The 26300-nt window shown below is 32.5% G+C and overlaps 1 protein-coding gene across 1 annotated transcript; it reads right to left on the bottom strand.

The window, feature by feature from the left end:
- Positions 1-3960: 3960 nt before the first annotated feature.
- Positions 3961-25090, bottom strand: Mlc2 (myosin regulatory light chain 2). Its single transcript, XM_081734433.1, has 7 exons — positions 24936-25090; positions 15792-16001; positions 12336-12522; positions 10741-10813; positions 7664-7843; positions 6698-6732; positions 3961-5035 (listed from the first exon to the last, which is right to left on the bottom strand). Exons 1-5 carry the CDS (start codon positions 24936-24938, stop codon positions 7669-7671), a joined length of 648 nt encoding a protein of 215 aa, XP_081590559.1. The 5' UTR covers positions 24939-25090; the 3' UTR covers positions 3961-5035; positions 6698-6732; positions 7664-7668.
- Positions 25091-26300: the final 1210 nt, after the last annotated feature.

A 26300-nucleotide genomic window follows, 5' to 3' on the forward strand; every position in this document is an offset into this window, starting at 1 on the left:
CCGTCTCCTTTAGCCTAGTCGGAGTAAAGTGTGACGTAAAACTGAAAGATTTCATTTCATTTCAAATAAATATGTGATAAAAAGGGATGTTAACAAAAAAAGTCGTATTTTGATTGGTCGTAGAGTAGGATAGCTTTGTATAGCCTAGGACTGCTTTGGTTACTTTAAGTCAGTTTAGAAAACAGATTATAGGTAACCACAATGTAGACGTAGATTAACTTACCTTAAGAATTTGGTTGATTTGAAGTTGAGCCTCCAATTCAGCACCAAAGTTGTATGAGATGTGAATCACACAAGCTCCCAGTGAGAATCGACGCTGCTACACTAACTACACTATATAACAACGATGGAGTTCTCCTCCTTAAATAATTCTTATTAAAGTGTAAAGTGTCTTGTATTTGTACGCGATTTTCTTATTGTACAATGAATTGATTCGGAAAGCAGATAGCTCATTGGTTGGATAGCCACAATAAGAACTTTGGACTAAGAAATCCTTCTTCGATCCTCGATCATACGAATTGTGGTTGGCAACATTGTGTCTCTGAGTTTTCTCGAGCAGTGATGATTTCAGGGGGTTGATTTTAGAAATGATCCCTTCACAGCTTCAAAATTCCTCGCCGGGGTAAATTCCTGATCGTGCTCAACAAGGGTTACCAGTATTCTCGCAGTACTGCTGTAACCCGCTGTGTATTGAAATTTCCTTGAAGGAAATCATTTAATATCATCACTGGTGACGAAGTTCTCTCACACTCTCATTGTATCAAAAATATTATAATCATTCGCTTTCATTAGTCATTTGTCTCATTTAGCCTAAAGGGTGTAATCGTGAAAGTCAAAATAGAAATTTCATTTTCACTGTTTCATTTACTTCAGTCATTTGTTTACTACATATGAACACAGTCACCTGCTAAAGGTAGTTACTAAACACGAAAGTCCTCCATATTGGACCAAGGGAGTTATTTTTGTTCCCCATCATACTTACTCTTTATTATTTACAAAGAACACAGAGAAGAAAGATTTGTCCCGTGAAAACCAACAGTTTAGACACGCGCTTACACAATATTAAAAAATGGAGAACAGACTCTGAAATATTGAAGATTAAAAACCCAAATTTCAAAGTGTGGACACTTTACAGCGACCACTGATTCTATTCGGGTTAAAAAAATGAATGATATAGCTTATAAAATCAAACGTAAAATTATAAAATCATTGGCCTATGGCACAATTTTCTAAATTTTGTGGTTTTAATTATTTATTGGTAATAATCACTGATTGAAATGATTTGAATAAGTAAAGCAACATATTAAAAGAAAATAGAAGTAATAATATTGATAAAATAGACACTAGAAAAAGAGTACAACGAAAGAGCGAAATATTTTAGCAGTTGCAACTTTTGATTTGTGAAATCGTTACTAATATCAGGATGTTCACAAAAAATGTTCATGAAAATGCCGTTGTCTGGATGCACCTTAAAATTATCTCTTAAATAAGCGTTACTGTATAAGAAAAACCTAAGGAAAGCTCTAAGCAAGTAATTAACGTAGCAGTTAATTATAGTTTACTATTGTAAATAACATCATGAATCAATATTTGGGAAAAGCATACACATAAAAGAAAAAGAAAAATTAATAAATTGTAAGTGTCAACCATAATTGCTTGTTCTCTGAGATAAAAATATATGTGCGTGGATGGGAGCAACTGAATTGCGCATATTCTAGATCCCAAACTGTGCACAAATCTCTGTTGGCCTTTTTCAAACAGAAATGTTTGTCCAATGTTGCCACAATGGTAGCTTTAAAATCTGTTCCCAAATAAGGTGTTTCCTTCAGACTAGAAATGGTGTGGATCAATGAAAACTTGACTCATGACCCACTGGCCCACCGTGGCCCGCGACCCACCATAACCCACCACCCACCGTTACCCACCATGACCCACTCCGATTCACCAAAACTCATCGTCATCAACTCTGACCCTTAATCCACGCCCTTCTCTCCACTGACTAAAGAGTTTTCACTTGTAATAAAACAGGCTGTGAAATTATCACTAATCGGAGTTTGAATTTCTACAGTTCATCGCTCAATCACCGCTCTGTTACAATACCGGTGAACATGACCTTTACAATACCTAGGTATAAAATGGTAAGTGTTTGTCATGGGACATATTACGATTAACTTCAATTTAATTATCATATATATATATATATATATATATATATATATATATATATATATATATATATATATATATATATATATATATATATATAATTATTTCCTTGTTGAATTACAAATACTTTTCACTGGAGAAAAGGATGAAGTATCAAAGTTTCAAATCAAGGCAAAGATCATTACCTTTGATATAAATAAGGAGATTCTTTGACCATTATATCCCGGTCAACAAATCAGATTCCATTCTCTAATTAAAATGATTATTTTAGTCACCTGAAAAGTTCATTTTCCATTCCATCAATCAGAGAAGACCACTGAGTTACCATTCATCGTCTAATTAATTACAGTAGTCAGTTCTTGGAAACAGCTGTCCATAATGTAACACACATATATAAACATAACAGAAGAGAAATATTTTCCATATGACAACATTGCTTAATTTTTTTTTTTTTTTTTTTTTTTTTTTTTGTGATCAATTCTGTATATTATAGCAGCTTGTCAACGGCTCATCAGATAAAACTGATAAAACCGGAAAAGTGTGCGCAATTTCATTGAAGCCGCGTGGATTTTCTAGGGAAGTCATTTCCTATTGAATTATTTATGACGTCACAGTATCTTCTTGCTTTCTAAGTAAACCACTAGGAGAGCGGAAGGAGTAGGCAGAAAAACCTGGCGTTTAAAAAAGACAGGTATAGAGTAAGTGGTAAGAGAGTTGATAGTTTTGTAGCCATGCTACTCGTGGAACTGTAAGTACGCATAAAGTGCCAACGCCTGTTTATTCCATTTTCTTGTTTCATCCCCTCTTCTTCGCTCACAGTGTTTCTACGTCATACCTCGAGCAGATGGAAATTATTGTTCAAAAAATCTTCGGTTTCATCCCATTCTTCTATTACACGAATTACTTGCTTTTCACTTACATTAATCATAAAGAACACAGCTCAAAAGTTAGATTCCATTTATCTTCTGCGATAAATCTCTTCCATAAGCGTGCGAAGGAATCATAAGACATGAAATAAAGTATATATGGATGAGTGAAGCATGGCGTGTTTCCGCTACTACTTCCAGCATTTCATTTCTTTCCAATGGATTCTAAGGTTATAACGGTTATGTTTTACGTTGAGTGATAAATGCAAGAATGTAAAAGAGAACTGCTATTTTTATTTCAATTTTAGAAAGAAGGATCTTTAAAGAGCAAATGGGCCAAAGATAAGGAAAGTAAGAAAACGTATTTACAAGAAAAGAAGACGAAACACACACGAGTCTACGCTTTCTTTATCTAGCAGACGTAATGTTTGGAACCGAAAATGTGGCTTTTGGAACCTAGCACTTAGATTGACAGCGGAACTCATAAAATCATACTTGACTCATCCATTTGTTCAAGAATGTTGTAAGATTCAATCGTTTAAATGAGAGAAGTTTCGTAATATCGAATGTAAAATTATATAAAGTGATTATGAGCTTATATGTTTCTATAGTACTAATCTGAAATGTTAAAAATCATAGTGTTATAAAACTTCAAGAGACATTCACTGAAAGCGAAACTTAGAAGCAGGTTTACTCAGGAAGCCAATCTGCATCAACTGATTACAATATGTCATATTAATCTCTTTTTCTAAGAACTCACAGTAATTAGTATGTCATTATAATACTAATTATTGTGCACAGTTGCTTGTATAACGCCATTTTCATTACTTAGTGATAGCAAAATACTGCTTATAACCAGTGCTCTTATTAAACGGTAGTGAAACCTATTACTGTAATTAAAATAAGAGGAAACATACTTCCTTGAAAATTGGTTTTATGTAAATATTTTTATTATTTTTCAGTTTTTCTTTACATAAATAGCAAGCAAAATGGGAGCACCTCCATTTTGCATGCACTTTTTTTTTATATATATTTTAATGTAAATTTCTTTTGTGTAAAGAATAGCGAACAAACACAATGACCCTCTTAGGTATACCATTCGTTCAATCTTCTCAATCACTCAATCTGTACACAATCATAATAAAAAGTATACACAAGGAACCTCCATACATCTTAACAGCTTCCAAGTCTCAGAAGAGTGTTTAAGTAAAACTTTAAAAGTTTCAGGTTACTTTTTTCTTGTTTATTTTTTGAAAACAAAATAAAACATTTGTTTTTAATTTTTTCTGACTAGTTTAACATATAAAGTTAGAAGTATGTTTGAAACAACATACATAAATTTTCAATATTAAATATTCTAGCTGCCGTTTCGAAGGGCGTTATTTCTGTACCTTATATCCAGATAAATATTTATTTTGTAAAAGCTAGAATAGAAAATAAATAAATAATAATAATAATAATGACATGATTTTATTTTTTGAGTGCAGAACAATCATGGACTCCTTTAACTTTATTCTTCCCATAAAATCTCCAACAATACACAGATGAATATAAGACACAAACTGAGTAGGAAGTTGAAGATTACGGAGAGAATGAAGAAGAGAAATGATAAGAAGAAAGGAAAGATGATAGTAGAGAGTGTGATAGAAGGAAGAACCATAGCAGAGAAGAAAGATAAATAGATAGAGAAGAAAAGAATGAAGGAAGACACAAATCAAGGAGACAGGAAAGAGATAGAACAAAGTGTGTTAGGTTTTTTTTTCCTGTTTCCTTTGTTCCCTTTCGTAAAGTAAAGTGAAGTGAAGTGAAGAAGCACAATGAAGTGTTCCTCCACGCACACACACACTAACACACAGAGTGAAAGGGGGCCGTGGGCTTGCGCAATTGCCTTGCTAGTCCCCTCCGTTCCGTTCCTTGCAGAAACAATCTATGCGATTATGTTTGTTGTCTTGAAAAAGATGATCTTGATGTAATGAAGATGAGTCCTTTCCATCAATCATACCCTGAAAGTAAACAGAAAATGCATATGCAATTACTTTATTTACACAAACGTAATACTAACATAAGACAAATTAACATTAGAGGAAAGTGGGTGAATACCGCGCATCAAAGTTTCCCCATGATATCACACAGCATATGTGTAATGGCGAATGACAGGTAGCGAACAAGGAGTGAAACACTACATGTGACTACACTATAATAACTGCGTAGTACATGTTGAAAGACGTGCTGCGTAATATTAGGTAGTAGTTGAAAGACAAAGTGAGAAGGTGCTTATAATTTATAGTACACAGTAGACTATTAAATACATAAACATATATTTGGTTTCTATGTTTTATTGGTTCTAGTATTATTTAATATTAGAAAATTATCTGCGCGCTATTACCCTACGGGGGTGGTGAATACTGCGCATTTGCCTTTCTCACTTTTTCGTTTGTTTTCTTATAATGTAATGCAGTTGACATAACAGCTTATACATAGGTTTAACGTTACAGGATGTGATTATATGTTCCTGATTTCTTAGTTCTTTTCATCCCAAAATATCTGTGTAATTCGCGATTGATCCTTCAGTGCGCGGTATTCACCCACTTTCCTCTACTTCTTCATTTGTTAATTCTTTTTCTATAATCAGTTGAAGAAAATATGAGAGAAATGAATTAATACAACACAAGTACTGGTAAGTATAGCACTATGTATCGTGATCCAAAATATAACAAACGGTAAATTTCAAAGTGATTAAAAATGATACATTAGGAATGATAAAACTAGGTAGTTAAAGGTTTACTAACAAGATTGTCAGAATTTTAGAAAAGAAATAGAATAGAAATTAAAAGTGAAAATGAAATACTTCTTTCTGTAATACAAAGTAATCATTATGTTTTTTGGATAATGTCGTTCAAATACCTTCGTTTGCAACGGTGTGAGGAATGAATTCTAATGGTCTAATTTTGCATCACTTTTGGACACGTATTGCACGGTAAATCCACAATGCTACGTTCAATGTTCCTTTTTGGTTCATCAATTACTTGTAACTTACTCACATAGACTCGAGTTTTGAAATAATCCCACAGAACACAATCCAGGAGGGACAGACTATATTATCTGGATGACTAGTTTACATCACCATTTCTCGACAGAATGCGTCCGGGTTAATATTTTAATGCCTGCTGACCTGTGTAGTAAGTTGCAGGATCTTGTTGAAGAACATGATCTATGTTACGATTTGCACAAACTACTGCACGTACACAGCTATTACAGACTAATCTTGCCAATCCAGTCAGTGCTGCCAAAACACGATTTCAAAGTGCAGATGTTCTTATCAGTAAACCTTGTATATTTCTGATATCCATCCTCCGAGTCACTTTACTTCATTGTCACTTTTTATTAATTTGCTTAGATTTGAATGTTTTACATTATTTCAGTCCTACAAAGCAAAATATGAAGTTTACATACAATATATACACGTGCAAATTTCGAGGTACTACATTTAAAAAGCAAAATATCTATTTGTCTCGCCTCTGTATCCGTATAAAATTACAGCATTTCAATGATTGGAGTCCAAAATGTTTTTAAAAATAAAATTATAAGAGCTATAAAGCATACTACACACAACCTGTATTTATTTCTCACGATATATAAACATAATATTCCGTTAAATAACTTACCATGATTGTCTCTGTACTCCAGATGGAATGGGCAGCTGTAAACAAAACAAACGGTAAATAAGATTTAAACGGAAACAAAAATTCAGCATGTAAACAAAAATGAACTTTTGGTTTGTGTTGGGAATAATCTCCTAAACACTGTAAAATTTTCATAAAAGTTTCTATCTTTTAAAGAATAGTAATAATTTTTAAAGAAAATTTACATATAATGAAGGAATGACATTTTATTGGAGTCATTTTAAGCAATTTACAATGTTGGTGTAATGCTTTAAATAACAATAATTATTATTATATGAAGGTGTTTAAAAAAAACATCTTTAGCTGTGTTTTAAATAATTTCTTGATGAAAAGAATGACTTATTTAATAACAATTCAATTCATAATAAATTACATTTTTAGTTTTAAAATTTAACATTTTATTATTACTATCGGAATAGACTTGATACATTTAAAATGTTCTTAACTGATTATGGACAACAAGATAATATTTCAAATTTAAGGATTTCTGAGCGATATAGAATTTCTCCTGATGCTAAGTAATTATTAAATATCGAACCGTAAATATGTACTATTAACCAAAAACTGAAGGATAATATCTTAGAAACTATGTAAACTATTAAAATAGACAAATTTCATAAAAAGACTAGTTGTAAAAATTGTGAAGAGAATTTGAGCCTGGTCTTTAGGAAAAGTTCTTTATGATTTCTTAACTGAACTAATCAAAGTAACTTAGCAAATTTCAAATTGCTTCTATTTTTATAACATAAGAATATAGACAGTAAGCAGCAATATAGAGCTAAAAAATTAATTTGGTTGCGAACTTTATTTTATTGTCCTATCCATCATTTACTATTCATCAATTTATTTTGATATTAAGCCGAGCTGATCCCCTAGTGAACATGGTAGATAAGTGAGATATAAAATGAAATAAATTTTGGACAAGTATTATAATCTTTTAAGACTGGCCTTGTTTAGGCGGCTTCGCCCTCGCCTCCTTCCTCGCCCTCTTCAGCACTGGCGGTCAACATGGCAATGAGTTTGCTGGTGTTAATGAAGCCCTGGTCGTCGATTTCCATCTGGTCAAAGGCATCATCTACCTCCTGGGAAGTGAATTTGTCGCCAAAGGTCATCAAGGCAGTTCGGAATCTGAAATACGCAACAACAAAATAAAAACGTAGTAACACGCTTGTATAAATCTAAAAAGTGAAGTAACTTTTTAATTACATTTTAATATAATAATAATGTAACTAATCGAAAACACAGTTCTAGTTTATATACTTTAGAAGTTTCCATAAAGTTACGTACGGAGTTATTGATTTTTAATTTAAGAGAATGTAAATTATTTACATCAAAATATTATTTTAAATTTCTACTGTTTATTTTCACCTTACAAGAAAATAAGTTTATTTAAGGTATACGGAAGAATTTGCATATAAATTACTATCCACATAAATAGACAAAACTGAACTAAAATGTATCAAAATTTCAACGTTACTTTAGAGAATTCAACAGATTGGAACGAATTAATTAGTAACTGTTTTTATAAGTCCAATTTTATCACAAAACCAAATTTGAAAGTGAAATAGCAGTTCTTTTTATGAGCTCTCAACGTTCAAAATTGTTAGAAATAATACCTAATTGATCTATGGAAACAACTCTCAAATTTGAACATAGACAATAGACAACAATACATAGAAACTAAGATATAACTAATTTTCACCAATTTGTTCCTTGTTCTTCGTTACTCTTGTTAATTCAGTATTAATTAGTTTAATCAATGATACCAACTAAATTCCTATTGCATATAGTGAAGACAAATAAATATTTTTTTTCTAAGATTAAACACAAGCTGCTACTTGGTACAGTAAACAACTTCTAAGACTACTTTTCATAAGAAAGAATAGGTAAAACACGTATTTCATATTGATAAGTGAGTTATATCTACAGAATATTATACGAAGCATTAATACAGGATATAACTGACAACATTTAGTGAGAAGTATACCATGTTAATTGTTACAAAAGGAAGAGGAGATGGTCAGATTATGGTTCATCCATCAGTGTACCAATGTCATTATTGGTACTTCAAATTATTAAGATCTATCATCATGCTCATTCCCCATTCCTTAAGTAAAGGAACACCAAATATAATTATCTACAATTCTAAATATTTTCTAAATAAATCATCTTAAGAATTAAAGGCTTAACTGAAAACCAGCCTAAACATTTCATAAATTTTTCGAAGATGTTATCTGTCGTCTCAGAAAGACTGGAATATAACACTTTATTATGACAATCATTTATTTATTGCCACTCTAAGGTAATTATATCTAATGTGATCATGAAATGTTTAACATGTGTTTTTTCCAGTTCATCTTATTATTTACAACTTAAACTAATTTCTAATCGTATGGTGCGAAAAAAATTGAAATTATACGTTTGTGAGAAATGTTTCCTTGGAGGTAATTTTGAAGTAATATAATATGTCTATAGAAATATCATTCCCAGATCTTTTTCAAACTTAGACAGGTCAGAGATGACGATTAAAAATGCAACACCAAGAAGGAGACATCGTAGGATGTTCAAGTTTGCTGAATCTGTAGAGCAAGAAAGGATAAATAATTGATTAGCACAAAGCTGCAGAGGCGCCGGGCATACCATATAGTGCAAACAAGCAGAGGCCGGCCAGGAAGCCACAGTTCAGCGATAGACGAAGGTTGCTGTGACGTGAGTGTGTGTATACGGCCAAAACATGGGTTGTCGTCAAATGCAACAATCCTTCCAGTAGGTTTCAGTCTTTGATAGCAGACGAATGGTGATGTATTGTGAATAATATGGCTTATCCTTCCACAACATTGGTGTCCGTATTGGTCAGAATGGGGCCACAGAGCAGCGCATGTGGACAGTCACATGGCATATACTCTGGCGGATCGGACAGTCACATCCCGTATACAGGCTCAGGCACTGGAGACTGCTGCACAGAACTCAGAGTTCCAAGAACAGTTCTACGTTATCTAGCAGAGCAGATCATATTTCCACGGCGCCCATTGCTGTGACATCTACTGACTGCACAGCATAAGTATCAGAGATCACAATCGTGTCGCGAAAGTTGCCCATGAAGGGACGAATCTGACAAATCCCCTTCTGTCTGCAGCATCATCATGGAACTAGGCTGAACGACGCCTGCATTTTGCATAACCACGTCGGTCCTGCACTGGGCATTATGGCGTGAGGATTTCGTAGCCGTTTGTGCCTCATACGCATTGACAAAGATATATCCAGCCAAAGGAACACTAATGAAGCTGTGGACTCGATTTTGGTCCCTTTAGTGCAGGTTCTGCCGTGGACGCGCGCTCTTATGTTGTACGTACTGTCTTACAGAAGTACTCCTTCTGAATGGACACAATACATCTTTGGCTGGTTCGTTCTTTTGATCTTTCGCTGATTGAACATCACCTTATATATTGTTGAACAACTTCTCTTACACTTGTGAACTCCATCAGCTACAGCTGCTGAGCTGTGGCATCGTATCGAAGTCACATGACTTGTCATACCACAAGAGAGCATCCAAAGGCTCATCCTCTCAATATGTGCCATGTTACAGTCATTCCGACCACTTTATGTATGATTTTCTTATTATTCATACATATTTAAATCCTAGAGCAATGACTAATCTGAAATATGTTGACAGTTGAAATTCGACAGTACCATAAGCCTATTCTATGTACGAACTTCAAGGTCAAAAGGAACTTTGGTCCGAACTGAAGTTACTTTTCATAATTTTAAGAGGTTTAATAATATTGAAAGAATGTTAATGTTATACTGTTAAGAAGCAAATCAAAGGAGACAATAATAAAGCACAAAAGAAGTTACGATGAAAAATAATAAAAAAAATGTTACAATTAAGACCAGTATTCAAAAGAAGACAAAGAGAATGCTGCTTAAACCAACAAAGCTCTTTTTTTTCCTTTGAAACTAATATTATAGGAAAGAGTTTAATATCATATTAATCTAAGTCTGTTATAATTTATGTTTGTACTTACTTTTCGCTGTCAATTTTGCCGTTCTCATCGAAGCTCTTGAAGGCATTGATTACGACCTCATCATCATCAGAACCTGTAAAGTAATATTTATTCTTATGTTAAACATATATCTAACCAAGCTAATACTACAATATCAAGAGGAATAACAGAGCTTATATGTTGATTAAGGTGATTCAACGAAGAAATAGGAGAAAATTATTATGACAAATACTCACTACAGTAATCGCAACTGATTGTATTAGATTATTTTATGAAGAAAGAGAACCATATCTTTGCAAATGGTTGAAATAATTGATTTTTTCTGAATAAAGATAATTTAATTCTAGAAATGAAGAACAAATTAAATTAAAGAAATTTCTTTCAATATGCCCGCAAAATTTCTTATTTTAACTTAGTTTAGAAATTTTAATGTACTAAATTAAATACCAATTATTTCAAAATCTAATTATGATGTAGGTAAGTCTTAGTGTAAGTATTTAAAAATCAAATAGCTTTCCATTGACGAACATTTGTGTAAATAACTTACTTTTAAGTTTGTTCCTATGTAGCTCACCCCTTTAGATACGTTATTAACTACGATATTAATTAGATAAGCTGTCAATTAATTGATTAATCTGAGCTTAATGTTCCTTAGCAGTATGTGTGTAAGAATTGATTTAAGCATGTATGTATGATTTGATTTGCTTGTGTATACTGAAAGGATTGAAGTAAGATTTAAACCAAAACTCGAGTTTCTTAATGGCATATTTTATATAAATGAAGTTTTTTAGTTTAACATCCCACGCTTATGCCCTTTAGGATAAAGGAGACGGATATTATGCTCTTCCACCGGAAATGGAATTCTGGACCATGTCTATCAACCACATGTTATTAATATTTAATTTAAAACTAATATAAATGTTAATCAAATAATAGGAAGTTGACTACGTTTTAAATCTGATGCAATTACTAGAGTCAAAAGAAACAGTTGTTGAACCTGTTAGCTTTATAGGAAATATTATTTTGTAGAAATACACAATAGCACATAGTTGATAAAAATCTATCGAATGCAATGCCCCTTAGTGCCAATTAGCTAGCGTGCATGCTTTCCGTACACGTGATCCTAGATTTGATTCCGGTTATTTGTCTCGTATTTTTTTTAAAAAAAGTGTAGTGATTCGGATTCGGCTGTAAGCAGTAGGACATATCTCACATAGCCTCGGCGCTGGAAAAGGGCTTAAACATCAATTAACCAAGCTGACTAAACTGCAAAGCCTGCTAGTGAATGGTAACAATCGCTTGGTCTACTCATCCACAAAATATAAAGTGTATGATTGCTTTCAATAATCATCAAAATATTAATTATAATTTGAAATTGATACATATTATTTGAAATGTGATATATATAAATTTTTGAAAACAAATATATTGATATCTAGCACGTAGATACATATATGCACAAAACTTATTATATCTCTATTAATATTAATGTGTATATTTTGATATATAATATAAAAATTTATAGAAGGAAAGTTTATTTTTATGTTGTACAAACATTTTATTTTATGCACTTTAAATTTTATAATCAGAGATGGAAGAAATAACAGAAAGCGTACCTCCTGAGCCTGACATCCTGTTGGCGAACAATGTGAGCAGCTGAGTGAAGTTGATTGGTCCAGATGCCTCGCTCAGCATCTCATCGAGTTCCTTGTCAGAGGCCAAACGGCCAATGGAATCCCAGGTGGCTCTCAAGTCGTTCTTGCCAATGACACCATCCTTATCGGCATCCATAAGCTGGAAAGCCTATGTAACAGAAAGAGTCAGAAATATGAATCATATCTTTTGTCTCTACTGCACATTATCAGAGCTAAGATCTATTACGTGATTGCAATTTGCTAAATGTAATATTTATTTAATAATTTGGGAACAATTATAGTTGGTAATAATTATTGCTACGATTGAGAGTGATCGGATTACGTGACGAATCACATAAACAAGTCATAGTAATCGGATCAGTGAATGAGATAAACATAATCTAATATCAACTAAGTACTAACGTTAAATTCATATTACAAAATGTTCATATCCTCTAGAATGTAGATTCATTTTCGGTACAGTTTAGATTGAAAACAGAAGTAAACCAAATTAAACCTATTCCTAACATTAATATTGAAAGCAACTGTTAAAAAAAAGTGTATAATTAGTTGATGGCATTTAAATGTAGAATTTTTCAAGGAATTTCATCACACAAAATAATTGTTAAGCAAAATTAACAATCAACTTTAACCAAACACATTTAATAATTAATTATTTATTCACATGTAGCCATAGAAACACCAAGAAAAAATATTATTAAATACAAAGAAAAACACGGGGCAAATTAAGTGAATAACGAGTTATAAAGGAACTTATTACTGGAAACGTAACTATTTGAATTAGAAAAGAACTCTGAAAAAACTACAAATTGAACGAAAAGAACCACGTTAGCCATAAATTACAGATACATAGAACCGTAATCTGATATATGAAACAACTTTCAAGTATAAATTTCGAAACATAACTGCAACTTTGTATTTGAGTGTTAAGCAGTAAAAATAATTGACTACAAATAACTACACTGAATGCCACAGTAAATAGTATTTTTTCAATCTTTCTTATTTATTACATATATAACAAACTATTGACGACCGCCTACAGGTTGTCTCTTAGAACTGTATTAAATTATCTCATATTTTGGCTTTCCACACTTTGTCATACATTATTGAATACAAAATGACAATAAACGAACTTCTCATCCTATCATAAATACACAGACTCTATAAGCTACACTATGGTACCTAAGTAATTTATTTTAGTTCTGCATATCCTGTTTCCTAACAAACTTAACACATCGTTCAACTACCTAAGCATAACGATTGACTAACTAAATTATACTTTGCAGCAGTGTTTAATTTACGTAATACTTCTTGCCTAGTTAGTTATTTCGAATGGAATGCATCTCGTATGATGAATATTCTATGATAACAAGGAGACTGGCGTGGGTTGTCAACACTGTAATAAGGTGTTTTGATTTATACGAATGCAGCAAGCACATATGATACATGAATGCTGCGAAAATGGTCTTAGGATAGTTTGCGTGTTAAATTGTTGTAGTCACTCACTATTTCAAAACATACCAGTTCTGATATAAGTTGCGTTTTGATAATTCTATAAGAGAATATATATTTATAATTACAGTAATATAGTAGAAAACATGAAAAATTGTATTTTCCAATAGCGTTAGTTTGAAAGAAACTTTTACATTTGTTATTTATTGTTTGTTTGCTGAAGTTCGATTTCAGTATCAAGACTGATACCGTAATGCGTTCAATGCTCTCCCAGGGAGAATCAAACCTGAGATCATATGTAACAAAGGTTCGCACGCTAGCCACTACATAAGCGTGGAGTGCAGAAATATATTTCAAAATATAGAGTATCCGATCGTTGTCTACTTTACTATGAATCTTAATCCTAAAAAATTAGCAGCAATTAAATGACAACGCGTTTTTCTCAACCATGTACTTCAATTTTACAGTCTATGAGCTACCATCAGTAATCATTTGGTTAATACACATTTAAAATCGAACTGTAAAAGTACCAACTTGAGGTCCTAATTACATGTCGTATACTAATGTGGAGTGCTTCTAAAATACTCAAAGCAACTTCAGAAATTGATTCCTGACACGTAGATTTAGAAAGATTAGGATAGAATGGGCCCGAAAGTAGTTTCGCATTATGGATTTTCCTAAGGAAGTTCCTGACAATCGACTTACTCAAGAAGTCAGTAAGGAAAAAATACGGTTCTTTTCATTTTCTAATTATGGAAAAATTATAAACCGTTTAAAAATTTATCATCCATAAATTTAAATTGTATTTTTCGTAAACTATCAATTTTCATAAAATATCTTAAAATAGAACCCGACGAAAATTAAAATAGTTAATTTAAAATAAAATCCCTTTCGCAGATGCTCGCGTCAATTTATCAGAGAATTTCTTTCCTACTTAATGTAAATCAACGATTTTTTCGAACTGATCGTTGTTGTTGTTTGTCCCCGTGGTCACAGTAATTATGGTGCCAGAAACAAGTATTTAAAAAAAGATTTTATCTCCCCCATAAGCGTTCGATAAGTACATGTAGCCCATTTTCTGAATCTATAGGTTATAGGCTTCAAAACTAGGCATTACTTACTTTGACATAGCAATGAAGGAATGTTAAGATCATATTAAACTAATGTCCTAGCTGGACTTATCTTCCGATTCCAGTGAGACAAAGTCAAGCAGTTTTGAGTCTTGTTAGTATTTGAATGCGGGACGACTGGGGTCAACTAAACTAAATGGTGTTGGCTGTTTTGCCTTCACCCAGGGTTGTAAGATCAAAAGTGGAGTTACTTGAATTATAGTAATGGACAGAGATTTTTTTTATTAAAAAAGTAGTGATCTGGCCACACATTCCTCAACTGCCAGTTGTTTAACTGCCCAATTAATTTAAGTTCCTGTTACTTACAGACCTCACAAACTCTTCTTTCATTATAGAACTTAAGCGTTTCACGTTACAATTAAGGATTTAAACGACATATGCCCTTATATTTTATGGTTCCATATTTAAAAAAAAACAGCTTCGCTTCGTTTTGTAGCCACACTATAGGGAAGCGAGTGCTAAAAGTTGATAGTTGTCACTATAGAGTTGTCAAATAGGTCATACTGATGAACTTTATAGATATGAAAAATTCATTTACCTGCAGCATGGGAAGAGGAAAAGTGAAACTGAAGAGGGTCTTTTCGACCTGGAGGAAGCAAGATGTAAAAAAAAATAGACTCACGGTACCGATTTTAAATATTAAGTCGAGTAATATCGACTTTGAAAGGTAGTCTATTGGAATCGGAAGTTGGACTGTTTAAGCTCTTAGACGTTTAGTGCCAGGGGCAGAAGAACACGTAAAGGTAGAGGAGCACGTTTTCCTGGCAACAGCATTAAAGACGCCATTTGTTAATGATTAGCTATTTAATTGACATTTTTGGCCTTGTAGTCTCACCTCCTTGAACTCGGCGAGTTGTTTCTGGGAGAACATGGAGAAGACATTGCTACCGGATCGTTTGGCCTTCCTGGATCCCCGTGAGCTCTGGCGGGCGGGCTCAGCTGCTGGTGCTGGTGCGGGTTCGGGAGCTGCAGCAGGTGCAGGCTCAGGGGGAGGAGCTTCCTCCTTTGCTGCTGCCTTCTTCTTCTTCTTCTTTTCCTTATCCGCCTACAACAACAAAGTACAAAATGTTGTCAATAAAAATATTATCATTTATAGACACATTAACTCCAATGATTCTGTGAATTTACAATAAAAACTACAAAATATATGTATATAAATTTCTACTACTGCTATTATGCACGGATGTCGTATTGACGATTGACCTTGATCGCTTCTCTTACATCAGCCAATCCGCTTTCATGTAATGTTGAAATAGGATTCAACCGACATGCTCTTATGTTCTTAGTGACATGGAAACCTTGACATTATGTACTAGTACAAATATTCGCTCTCTGAGAGCATATTTCTCACCGGAAGTTCGGCAATAGTGTATCATGACGAGCTCATTGGTTTCCGGCAAACATGAATTCAACTGCCGCATAGTATAACAGCTTGAAGAGTTAAAAATAAGATTGTTCATAACCTTCTTGAGCAATAGTAAAATTCACGTGAAAATAGTGTGCAAAAAAGAAAACTTCATGAATTTTTTTAAAAAAATTGTTCAAAGTAAAAGTCTCGCAATTATTTCTAAAAATGAAAAGCAAAATTAAAATGTGGAAGTTATATTGTCATTGAACTTACAAATTAAAATTTTACAATAAATATACAAAACAAATACTAGTAAATGTGCTAAAAACATATTGCATTGTTGTTAAGCATAACATGAAGTGACATTACTGTAAAATGATAATAATTGATAAGTTAACAACAATAGTAAAGGTGAATCATAGTTTAATATAAATTTATCCTTCGTGATACCGTAGCTTAACAACGGTGCAACTTAACAAGAAAGTACTTTCCCTGCGTATTTGTTGTAATTTTACTGAAGAGTTATGAAGTGACTGAAGAGTATATTATTAACCATAAAATACATAAAATAACCAAATTGAAGCTATTAAAAATTCGCGGTACTTTTCAAGTTTTAAGACGCTATATCGTCAGAATTTTATTATTACCATTTGCTTCACATTTACTTTTTTAGAAAGTGAAAAATTGTGCAAATTTTGCTTTGAATTACTCGTTCTCTCCAGACAAATTTTATTTTTAAAAAATTGTTCTCGCAGGAAACTTTAAAAAACTCATCTAAGGAAAAAAGAAAGAAAAATATCTATGTAACAGCTTTTCTATCTTTTGGTAAAAGTGTCATAAGGACAAACACGAATGTAGTTTCTCCAAAAAAAAAAAAAAAAAAAAAAAAAAAATTAGGAGTATGTATTTTGGGAAACAGTAAGTGGAAACTTTCTCTTTTTTAAGGGACTGATGTTTGAACATCTTAGATTTTCTTTTAAAATAATTCCTTATGTAGTAATATCGCAAATGTCAATAATGGAATTGTTACCTTGGGAAATAACAACAAGACTAAAGCAACAAGTATGTTGGTAGATTGTCTATACTTTTTCATAAGTGTTATTAATATATTTGTTACTTTAGTCACTTTTACTAATATATATTAAAATCGCTATTCGTTTGAAAGGAAAAAGGAAAATGTTTTCCCATATAAATCTATAAGATTAAAACACAAAGATAGCAAAGGCAGTCAATACCGTTAATAGAAAACAGGATTGGGTACATCTAGTATCAATTAAAAGCTTAAAGGAGCGAAAGCTTCATAAGAAAATCAATTATTAACATAATGATTTACAACTTTAACATGACCATGAAGCTTCCATTGATACATCTACATTTATGTATCTCCCGTTTATATTGAACTTTGGTGTCATTTGAGACTTTGGTGGCTCAATGGTAGAGCACTCACCTCTGGCGAATGCGGTCCATAGTTCGATCCCAGCTCCCACCAAGTAGGTTTCGTGGTGAACAAAACCATCTGCGTTGGTTTTTCGTGATTTTCCCGTTTCCTTCCACTTTCGTCATCCCATCATTATTAATTGTTTCACCACATTCTTTTTTAGCCTCAGTGCGTAATCGTGGGACGTTTAAACAAATATGATGTCATTAAAAGAAAAAACTTCGCAAACCCGATATATATTCAATTATATTCATATATTATATATGAACCTGATATATATATTCAAACCTGATATATATATATATATATATATATATATATATATATATATATATATATATATATATATATATATATCTTAATTCATACTAGCAGTATCCACTCCCGCTTCCTCTTAAGAAACAACTCATCGAAATTTCGTGTGCGTATTTCAATCTACAGGGTAAAATAGTGGAGACTACACAAAAACAAGGGCAATCACCTAAATATTTTTGAAATGTGAAGATTGAAAGGAAATTCTAATCTGATGGACGTGATAGAAGATGTTGTGGAAGGAAAAAAGATAGACAAAAGTTTATAATTAATGGGAGGTATAAATACCGATAACACTTATGCCAAAAGTCAAGATAAAGAGGTTAATTGACGGTAACTTTGCACCTCCCAGTGGATAATTTGTAATAGCATTATATTTTATGAGTTTATAGAAGCTAATTAACAAATTAAATGTAATTGAATGTGGCGCGTTTATGTCCTTTTGGTTACAGAGATAAATGACAAATGTAAATAACTAATTGTGAAATAATAGATAAAATAAATAGCAGAAATGAAAGACAAAACTAGATAATCTACAGATAAGATATTATTAACACTAAACGGAAGAGAAATCAATCCAACGACCCTTTAAAGAAAAAAAACACAAAGTTTCTAAGTTCAGTTAAATTATAATTGAAGCAGTGAATGGAAAAAGGGGGAAATTCCACAACACATTACTTTTATAACATGAAATAAATATTCCTTACTGGAAATATCGTAGCTTATACAAAATATATTTATATTTGACATTTGTACCATATACTAAGATCTTTCATTTCCCAAATATCAAATAATAATAATAATAATAATAATGAGATTGGATATTTAGCATAGAAATTGCTCTTATGGAATATTTTACATTTCCACTCACTGCTTCAATTGGTCTATAAGGATACACGCGGATCTTCAGTAATAATGTGGTTGCTTCAAGGAAGTTCTACCTACTTCTTTGGTAGAAGGGCACGGTGCCTCAGAGAGGGAATGTTCACCTCTGGTGCATGAGGCCTCTGGTTCGAACCTATGCTATGTGAACTTGCGGTGAATAACATCATGTTCGGGGTTTTCTCGGAATTTTCCGACATTGTCATTCCAACTAGCCTTTCATTATCACTCGATTGTTAATAATCCATCTCCTTAAGCTTAAACGCAAAAATCAAAAATTTTATTTCATATTTACTTCTTCGGTAACTGCCGACTTCTAGATATTAGCAATTTATTAGCCTTATAAAGGAATTTTGGTGAAAGAGAGTTTGTACTATCCCAAAATTTACTAATCAAACTATTTCAGTGTATTAGAAATGTAAGGCGGAGAATAAAAGAAAAAAGAATTATAAAATTTGGAATTGATTCTCAGGGTGAAATTTAGGGATTAGAATTAGGATTTAGATTTCTGGGCTTTCGGCATCTAAGGCCATTTAGCCGTCACGTTTTGAGGGATGACGTCCCTCGGCGAGCACACAATCCGGGGAAAGGGAAGGAAGAAAGCGGCCTGGCACCTATAAGTTAGGTACCACCCCGGCATTTGCCTGGTGTGAATGAGGAAAACCCAGGAAAACCTCATTCAGGGTGGCTGGCCTGAAAAAGCGTTTTACACTTTTTCGACCGAGTGGCCCGACCGGAAGGGTGAAATTTGTCATACAATTTAACTATCTGACAAAATTGTAATCAAGCGTTTCACTTTGTTTCCTAATAAATAAATGGATTATTCTTAATGCAGTGGCATTAAGTAAGAATTTACTTGAATTGTAATTCTAGTGTTGTAATGCCATGTTCTGTGCTTTACGTAACTGCTAAAGTTTCTAACTAATCTTCCAAAAGTAAAGATTAATAAATGGAAGACTATTATTGTTAAAAGTGATAACTTTAAAATAAACTTTCTTTAATAGAGGTTAATTGTTTGTGCGAGTGAAACTAATTAATTGAAATAAAGGTTTTAGAGAGTATTTACATTTCTTTGGACTAAAAAATGTAAATCATTCTATCTTTGAAGATTATCATCTAGTAGTTATTAATAATAATGCATTTTTGGACATACATAAAGAAATGTCATCTGGTGCATAATTGTGAAATTCTAAATCGGTAATTCTTAAAGATCTTCTAGTTTATTTTCAGCAACATGAAGTAATCAAAATGATGGTTTTAATTTGACGACAAAGTCACAGTGACGAAACATATTCCGAGAATATCAACCTACAATATCGAAATGAACATAATCACCAGGTTGGAACTGGGTCCTGGAGATATTGTTATGGACACTATAAAATATTAAAATTATGTTAATTATACTAATACGTGTCTTATTGTATTATTATTATTTGTTTTTTTTAATAATAATAAGCAAATAGCTTCTCATACGTCAGAATTATACGAGAGAATGCGTTCAAATCATGAAGTTCCTAGTGCGAGGAGCTGTTCGCACTGACGGTTTTTGTCAGTTGTAGTTTAGAATTTTTTAAGTTTAATATAGTATCATTGCTTTAATTATTCAACAAGCTCCGGATATCCTCTTTCAAAAAGAATTATAATATATATTTCTCTTATGATATATTTATATTCTAAACAAATTAATTGGTCTTAAGGTGTAATCTATTATTAACAAAATTATGCTCGAACAGAGTTCGTATTTAATTCAAGCTATATGAATTTTAGTCCTTTGGCAAATGTAATTAAAAGAGTCAAATCCCGTAAGAATACAAAACGTCAGATATAAAACTCAAGTTGTTATTTAGAACCCACTTCAATAGTGAACTGTGTCTTTCATACTCTTGTTACACAAGAACCAAAATCATAATAAATTAATCAATCTGCGGATTCAGTGTATTGCATACGAAATAGTTAAAGACACAAAGAGTAAAATCATTGAAGCTGGCAGTTAATCAGAAAGAAAGTAGCACCTGATAAGTATTTTTCTCCCTTCTGCAATAGATCTGTTTCTACATGAATGGGCGTTGCCGTGTATGGTCACAGCCGTTGTTCGTTCTGTGACGTCAGTAAATGCACCAAAATAGCTTGAAGGAGCCCACCGACATTCAACGTAAAGACATGTGGTAACTGGGAAAGCTATGCATACGTGTGTATGTATGTATGTATGTATGTATGTATGTGTGTTGCTGAATACTGAATCAGACATAAATAGTTCATCCTTGATTCCCAGAATGCTTTTCACCAAGCTGAAAATCTTTTATAATTCAGTATCAGAACTACGAGGTTTCTTGGCTGCAGTTAAAAGAAGTAAAAACGCACGCTCAACATTTTCATCTAAATGTGTCACTGTGTTATTCAAAAGCTATTTAAAAGAATCTAAATTATTTTCAGTGCTATGTGCATTTATTATTATCATTTCGTTTCTGTATTTTTTCGTAATGTGCGTTAGAGTTCAAAAGCATTCCAAAAATTGATGAATTTAGTTACAATTCCCTTTACTTAGAACAAATCTGGAGATGAACTTATACGTGTGCTAAAAGTTTCCATTTAACACTAGAAAGTAAGATTTATGCCTGAAACCCTAAATCTTAGTTATTGTTTTCATCCTTTATATGTTGCCCACATATCGCACAAATAAAAACTGGCTGGCTGGCCATAGCCCAATCAAGAGAGCTGCACTTGAAAAGCTGAAATCAATAGTATATATTTGCCAATCTCTTGGGAGAATTAAATCACCCCAAATAAATTTCAAGTAGTTTGTAACACTTTGGAAGGCTATTTTAATTGTACTTTTATAAGCACTAGGTCGCCTTACGAGTCAAATCTTTGTTACCGTCCTATTAACATAAATATTACTCGAGCTCTGATCTTAACGTGAGTACAGAGCACAAGGGAGCAACTGCACATTGTAATACTTTGGCAACTAACAAAAATCCACTTGAACAACACAATTTTTAACAGATTCAGCACTTCCAAAAACTGGAATAGCAATAGTGCTTCCCTTCTCCTAATCCGGAAGTCTTTGCACACTTTGACTACAATTAGGAAAGTAAGTCAATATTTTGTTAGGCTTTCTTAGTCTAATATAATCTAATATAATCTATGCAAGAAGGATCAATAATAACATTAGTTCTCGAAATTTAAAAGAGAAATTGAAAATTCTGAGTCACATTATGATAAATTGTTTAAAGTTATTGGCAAATTGATTGAGCTATCCTCTTATGTGTTTGCTCTATATATTTTACAGAAATAAATTAAAATAATTTATATTACATTTTATCTAAATAGGTAGTAAGTCATGTTAAGTAGTAACATAATTGTATTTAATACTTTCTTTTTAAAAAAAATATTTCCATTAAATGCCTCCCATTTCTAGCAATTAGATCTAATTAAACTAAATAACAGTGGAGATAAAATAGTAAGGGAAAGCAGAAGATTACAATTAAATAACGTTATTAAAGATGATAAAACGGAGAAACCAAGAGAAGGTCGTACAAAATTCCCTATTGGAAGCAAGTGACTTCCTTCTAATGACAGAATACAAATTACAAATTCTTTGATCTATTATTTACTTATATTCTCACACAAACATCCTATTTTATTTAAAAAAATCATTCATTCTAAAATCGAGGAGTTTGATGTAATAAGGGCGTAAGCGAGTTTACGCCCTTTTTTGCATCAAACACATTTGTGGCTTTTGCCATTCTTGTTTAGCCTCCTGGTAACATTTTAACTCAATATCGGAATAAAATGCTGCATATTACATTGTTTTATGTAAGAAAAAACACTACCTAAATTTTTAACATCGTTTTTCTACGACTGCATGTTTCAGACTTACGCCCTTATTGCATCGAACCCCTCAATTGTTGCCAAAAAATAAAGCAATTGAATTTGTCGCTCTCTGTGAATAGTTTGTTCCACCGGCCCTTGCTTGTTATGCAACCAGTAAAACAGAAAGTAATGTGTGGTTGCCTATATTCAGGGTAGTATGGACAGAACCTTCTGTTCTTCGAATTATATGGAAGTAACAAAAGTATGAAATCAAAAAATTAAAATCGTTTTCACTTATTTGTGAAAAAATAGACATTTCTAGTATAATCTATTCAAGATGACTCTGAGCTATAGAAGTCGGAAAGAAAGTTCATTTCTGTTAGCGAAAATGAATTGTTAAGGAATATCAGGAGCTGGAAAGTATTGTTAAGTAATCTACTTCAAGCTAAATACACGCATGTTTTTTTTATATATGTTGAATTAATACAAACAAATGTTTAATTTTCAAGATGTTAAATACCTGTTATAAGGAACAGAATTAATAGTTTTTGAATTTTTATATCATAAATAAGATTTCAAAATTAGTTAAGACAATAGTTTAGATAAAGAGCTTTTACAAGCGTGTAGCAACTTATTTTTCAAAAGTAAATAAACGCAATGAAATCTTTAAGTTTTACGTCCTACACTTATGCCGGCTAGGCTAAAGTAGACGATGATGATGAAAAATTAATAAAATGGTGGAATGAATAAAGTGGGAGAAAACGGGAAAACCCCGGAGAAACCCACGCACACGGTGTTTGTCCACCACAAAGTTCACTTGACGTAAACTGGGATCGAACCAGGGACCCCATGTACCAGAGGTGAACGCTCTACCATTGAGCCACCGCGGCCCTTTTTCAAAAGTGTGATATTGTTCCTAGCATCAGCATTTCAGTGGAGTAGCATAGTGCTATTCGTCCTATACTTAAAGAGCAGAAGTTTTTGCTTCTTGCATCAAATAGTATAATATTTCTAAGACATTGGAAAATATATTCAACTTGAATATTTACTAATGCTTCAATAAGTTATATTACTGTATTTATTTTCAACCAATAAGATTTTTTCGACTACATTATTTTCTATTTATATAGAAAACTGAACGAAACTGCTTGTATTTAATTCTTCATTTAAATATCTTCAATTATTTCCTTCCTTCAATGTTAGCCATAAGTGGCCACAGTTAACATTTGTTTCTTTATAATGCTCCAGAATTAATACAGGGATTATGTGTTTTTTATACTATAAATAGAAGATATTATTATTATTATTATTATTATTATTATTATTATTATTATTATTATTATTATTATTATTATTATTATTATTACCCGACTGTCTACTGCATTATACTCAAATTATTCAATACATATACTGTACTATTACAAAAGCTTGTCCCAAACTACAACGTAGACAGTAATTATACAAACATACCACCACTACGGAGAACAAACTTTAAAATGTTATAGTGAATTTACTAAAATAATTTATTTATTATAATTTGTCTAATATTTCAATTTATTAGATATCATTACCAATTTATTATTATTATTATTATTATTATTATTATTATTATTATTATTATTATTATATTATTTTAATTATTAAGAGCAACTGTAGAATATACTTATTATTTAGATATAGTTTCAAATTATTAAACAAGAAACTGAAAGTCGTAAGAATTGTTGTACAAATATGTCAACTTAAGAGTTTACAAAGAACTAATATACAGTACAATGTATGCAGTTGAAAAGCACTATTAAGTAATTAGTAACTGGAGACAGATGTAATTTTCTTATTATAACATTGTTATAACATCTAATCGTCACAATCCACTACGTTTCTTTGTATCGTTTTAGGTATCATCGTAAATAAAAATAAATAGTATCGTATTTGTTACGGAAACTAATGTAGAATTATGTATACACGCAGTAAACAATCGTTGCAACTGACCCTCCGAATATAAATTTTCGTTTCGTGTATAAATTTGGAATCAGCCAGTAATCACCAAATTGAAGCACTGTGTATCAGGAAAAATATTATCACTTGCTGTAACAGGATTTCTTCCTAACAAAAACTATGGATCTTGATCAACAATACGATGCACAACAATGCAGCAGAAAGACGACAATAGCCATCAGCACACTCACCATTGTGTTGTTGTATTACCCGCTGACCAAAGCTGAACCGGTTGGTAGGCACTGAGCAAGCCCACTGAGGCCTAGTCAGGATCCGGCAGACGTAGGTAACCTCCCTTCCCATGATCCATTGCGTCATACCCCTTCACCTCCCCTCAACCTCCTCCTCTCAAGAATCTCTCCTAGCAAAACATTCCCAAACAGATTATTTCGGCTCCTGAGCCTTTCGCTTCAAGACGAATGCTTTAGTGTTTCTCCAATCTCTAACAAGGAGCACACACCTTATTTAGAAATCGCAGGCTCCCCCGGCTACAATGGCTAAAATCGGAACAGGAGAACATTTGGGGATCTTAGGGGGAGAGGGGAGGGAGAAATGGTAAGAAGCGTTGTAACGATACGACAGGAGGGGGAGTGAAAGATTCAGAAATAGAGCACAGCCAATACAAAAAACTTTTGGGATCGAGTCCGTTCGTTCAAGCATATTGGTTCATGCTTATGCTATATAGGTTAGCTGCTTCTAATATGTTTTGCTTACTCACACGTTATAAGTGAAGCAGCCATCTCATTTAGTCATTAATTACCTTATAAACGATTAGTAATTATAATTTATTAAGAGCTCATGGAATAGATTGCTTGAGGGGTTATTTACAAAACAACAATGTTAGCCCATTTTTCTTCTTCTTCACAAAAAGTGAAAGACCATTGCATTATATCTGTTAAACATGATCGCGTTGTGCCATCATGTGTCGTATCTTTTAATTATTATTATTTAATATTTAATATGAAAGGTAATCGTACAAGTTCGATGACTTTACTTTACATGTTGAAAACATGAAGTATTAAGAGTTATCACAGTTACTCGTTTGTTAACATTTAATCATTCTTTCCAGTAGTTAGACTGCTTTACGTCACAGGATATTTGCTGTTTTCAATTATTGCAGAAGCAAAATAAACGCGAGAACTAAAATAAACATGAGAACTTTGTTTAGATCATGTTGTGGTTAACCAGGCTATATAGTAGCGCAAAATAAGACTATCGCAGTACAAAGCAGAGATTTTACGAGTAAAAGATTGGCTTTCTCTAAGAGACAGGATTTGTGTAGCGTCCTATATTCTTAATGAAATATTAATTTATGAAATATGAACAAAATTGTTAGGGCTGTTATTGAGAAAATATCAATTTTCGATTTTAACCTTCCAGTAAGTTATTCTTATTTCTGACGGTAGGGAGAATATTCAAAGCCTCTTCTGGAGAACCTCATAGAGACCTTAACTTCCAAAATGTGATTTCGGTGTATTAAGCAGTGTGGTTCCTAGACATATACATACGAAAGAACAATTTATAAACTTGAGAATTTGAGAGAATTCAAATATATG

Source organism: Thermobia domestica, chromosome 12 (assembly GCF_964235325.1).
Source record: "Thermobia domestica chromosome 12, izTheDome1.hap1.1, whole genome shotgun sequence".
Classification (NCBI taxonomy): domain Eukaryota; kingdom Metazoa; phylum Arthropoda; class Insecta; order Zygentoma; family Lepismatidae; genus Thermobia; species Thermobia domestica.

Bases quoted from the DNA above. Each gene is read 5' to 3' on its own strand.
- Mlc2 (XM_081734433.1), bottom strand. The intron at 10,814-12,335 runs GTACGCTTTCTG...ATTACTTTACAG, and splicing joins CAGGATGTCAGGCTCAGGAG to GTTCTGATGATGATGAGGTC. The intron at 7,844-10,740 runs GTAAGTACAAAC...TGCGTATTTCAG, and splicing joins GGCAAAATTGACAGCGAAAA to ATTCCGAACTGCCTTGATGA.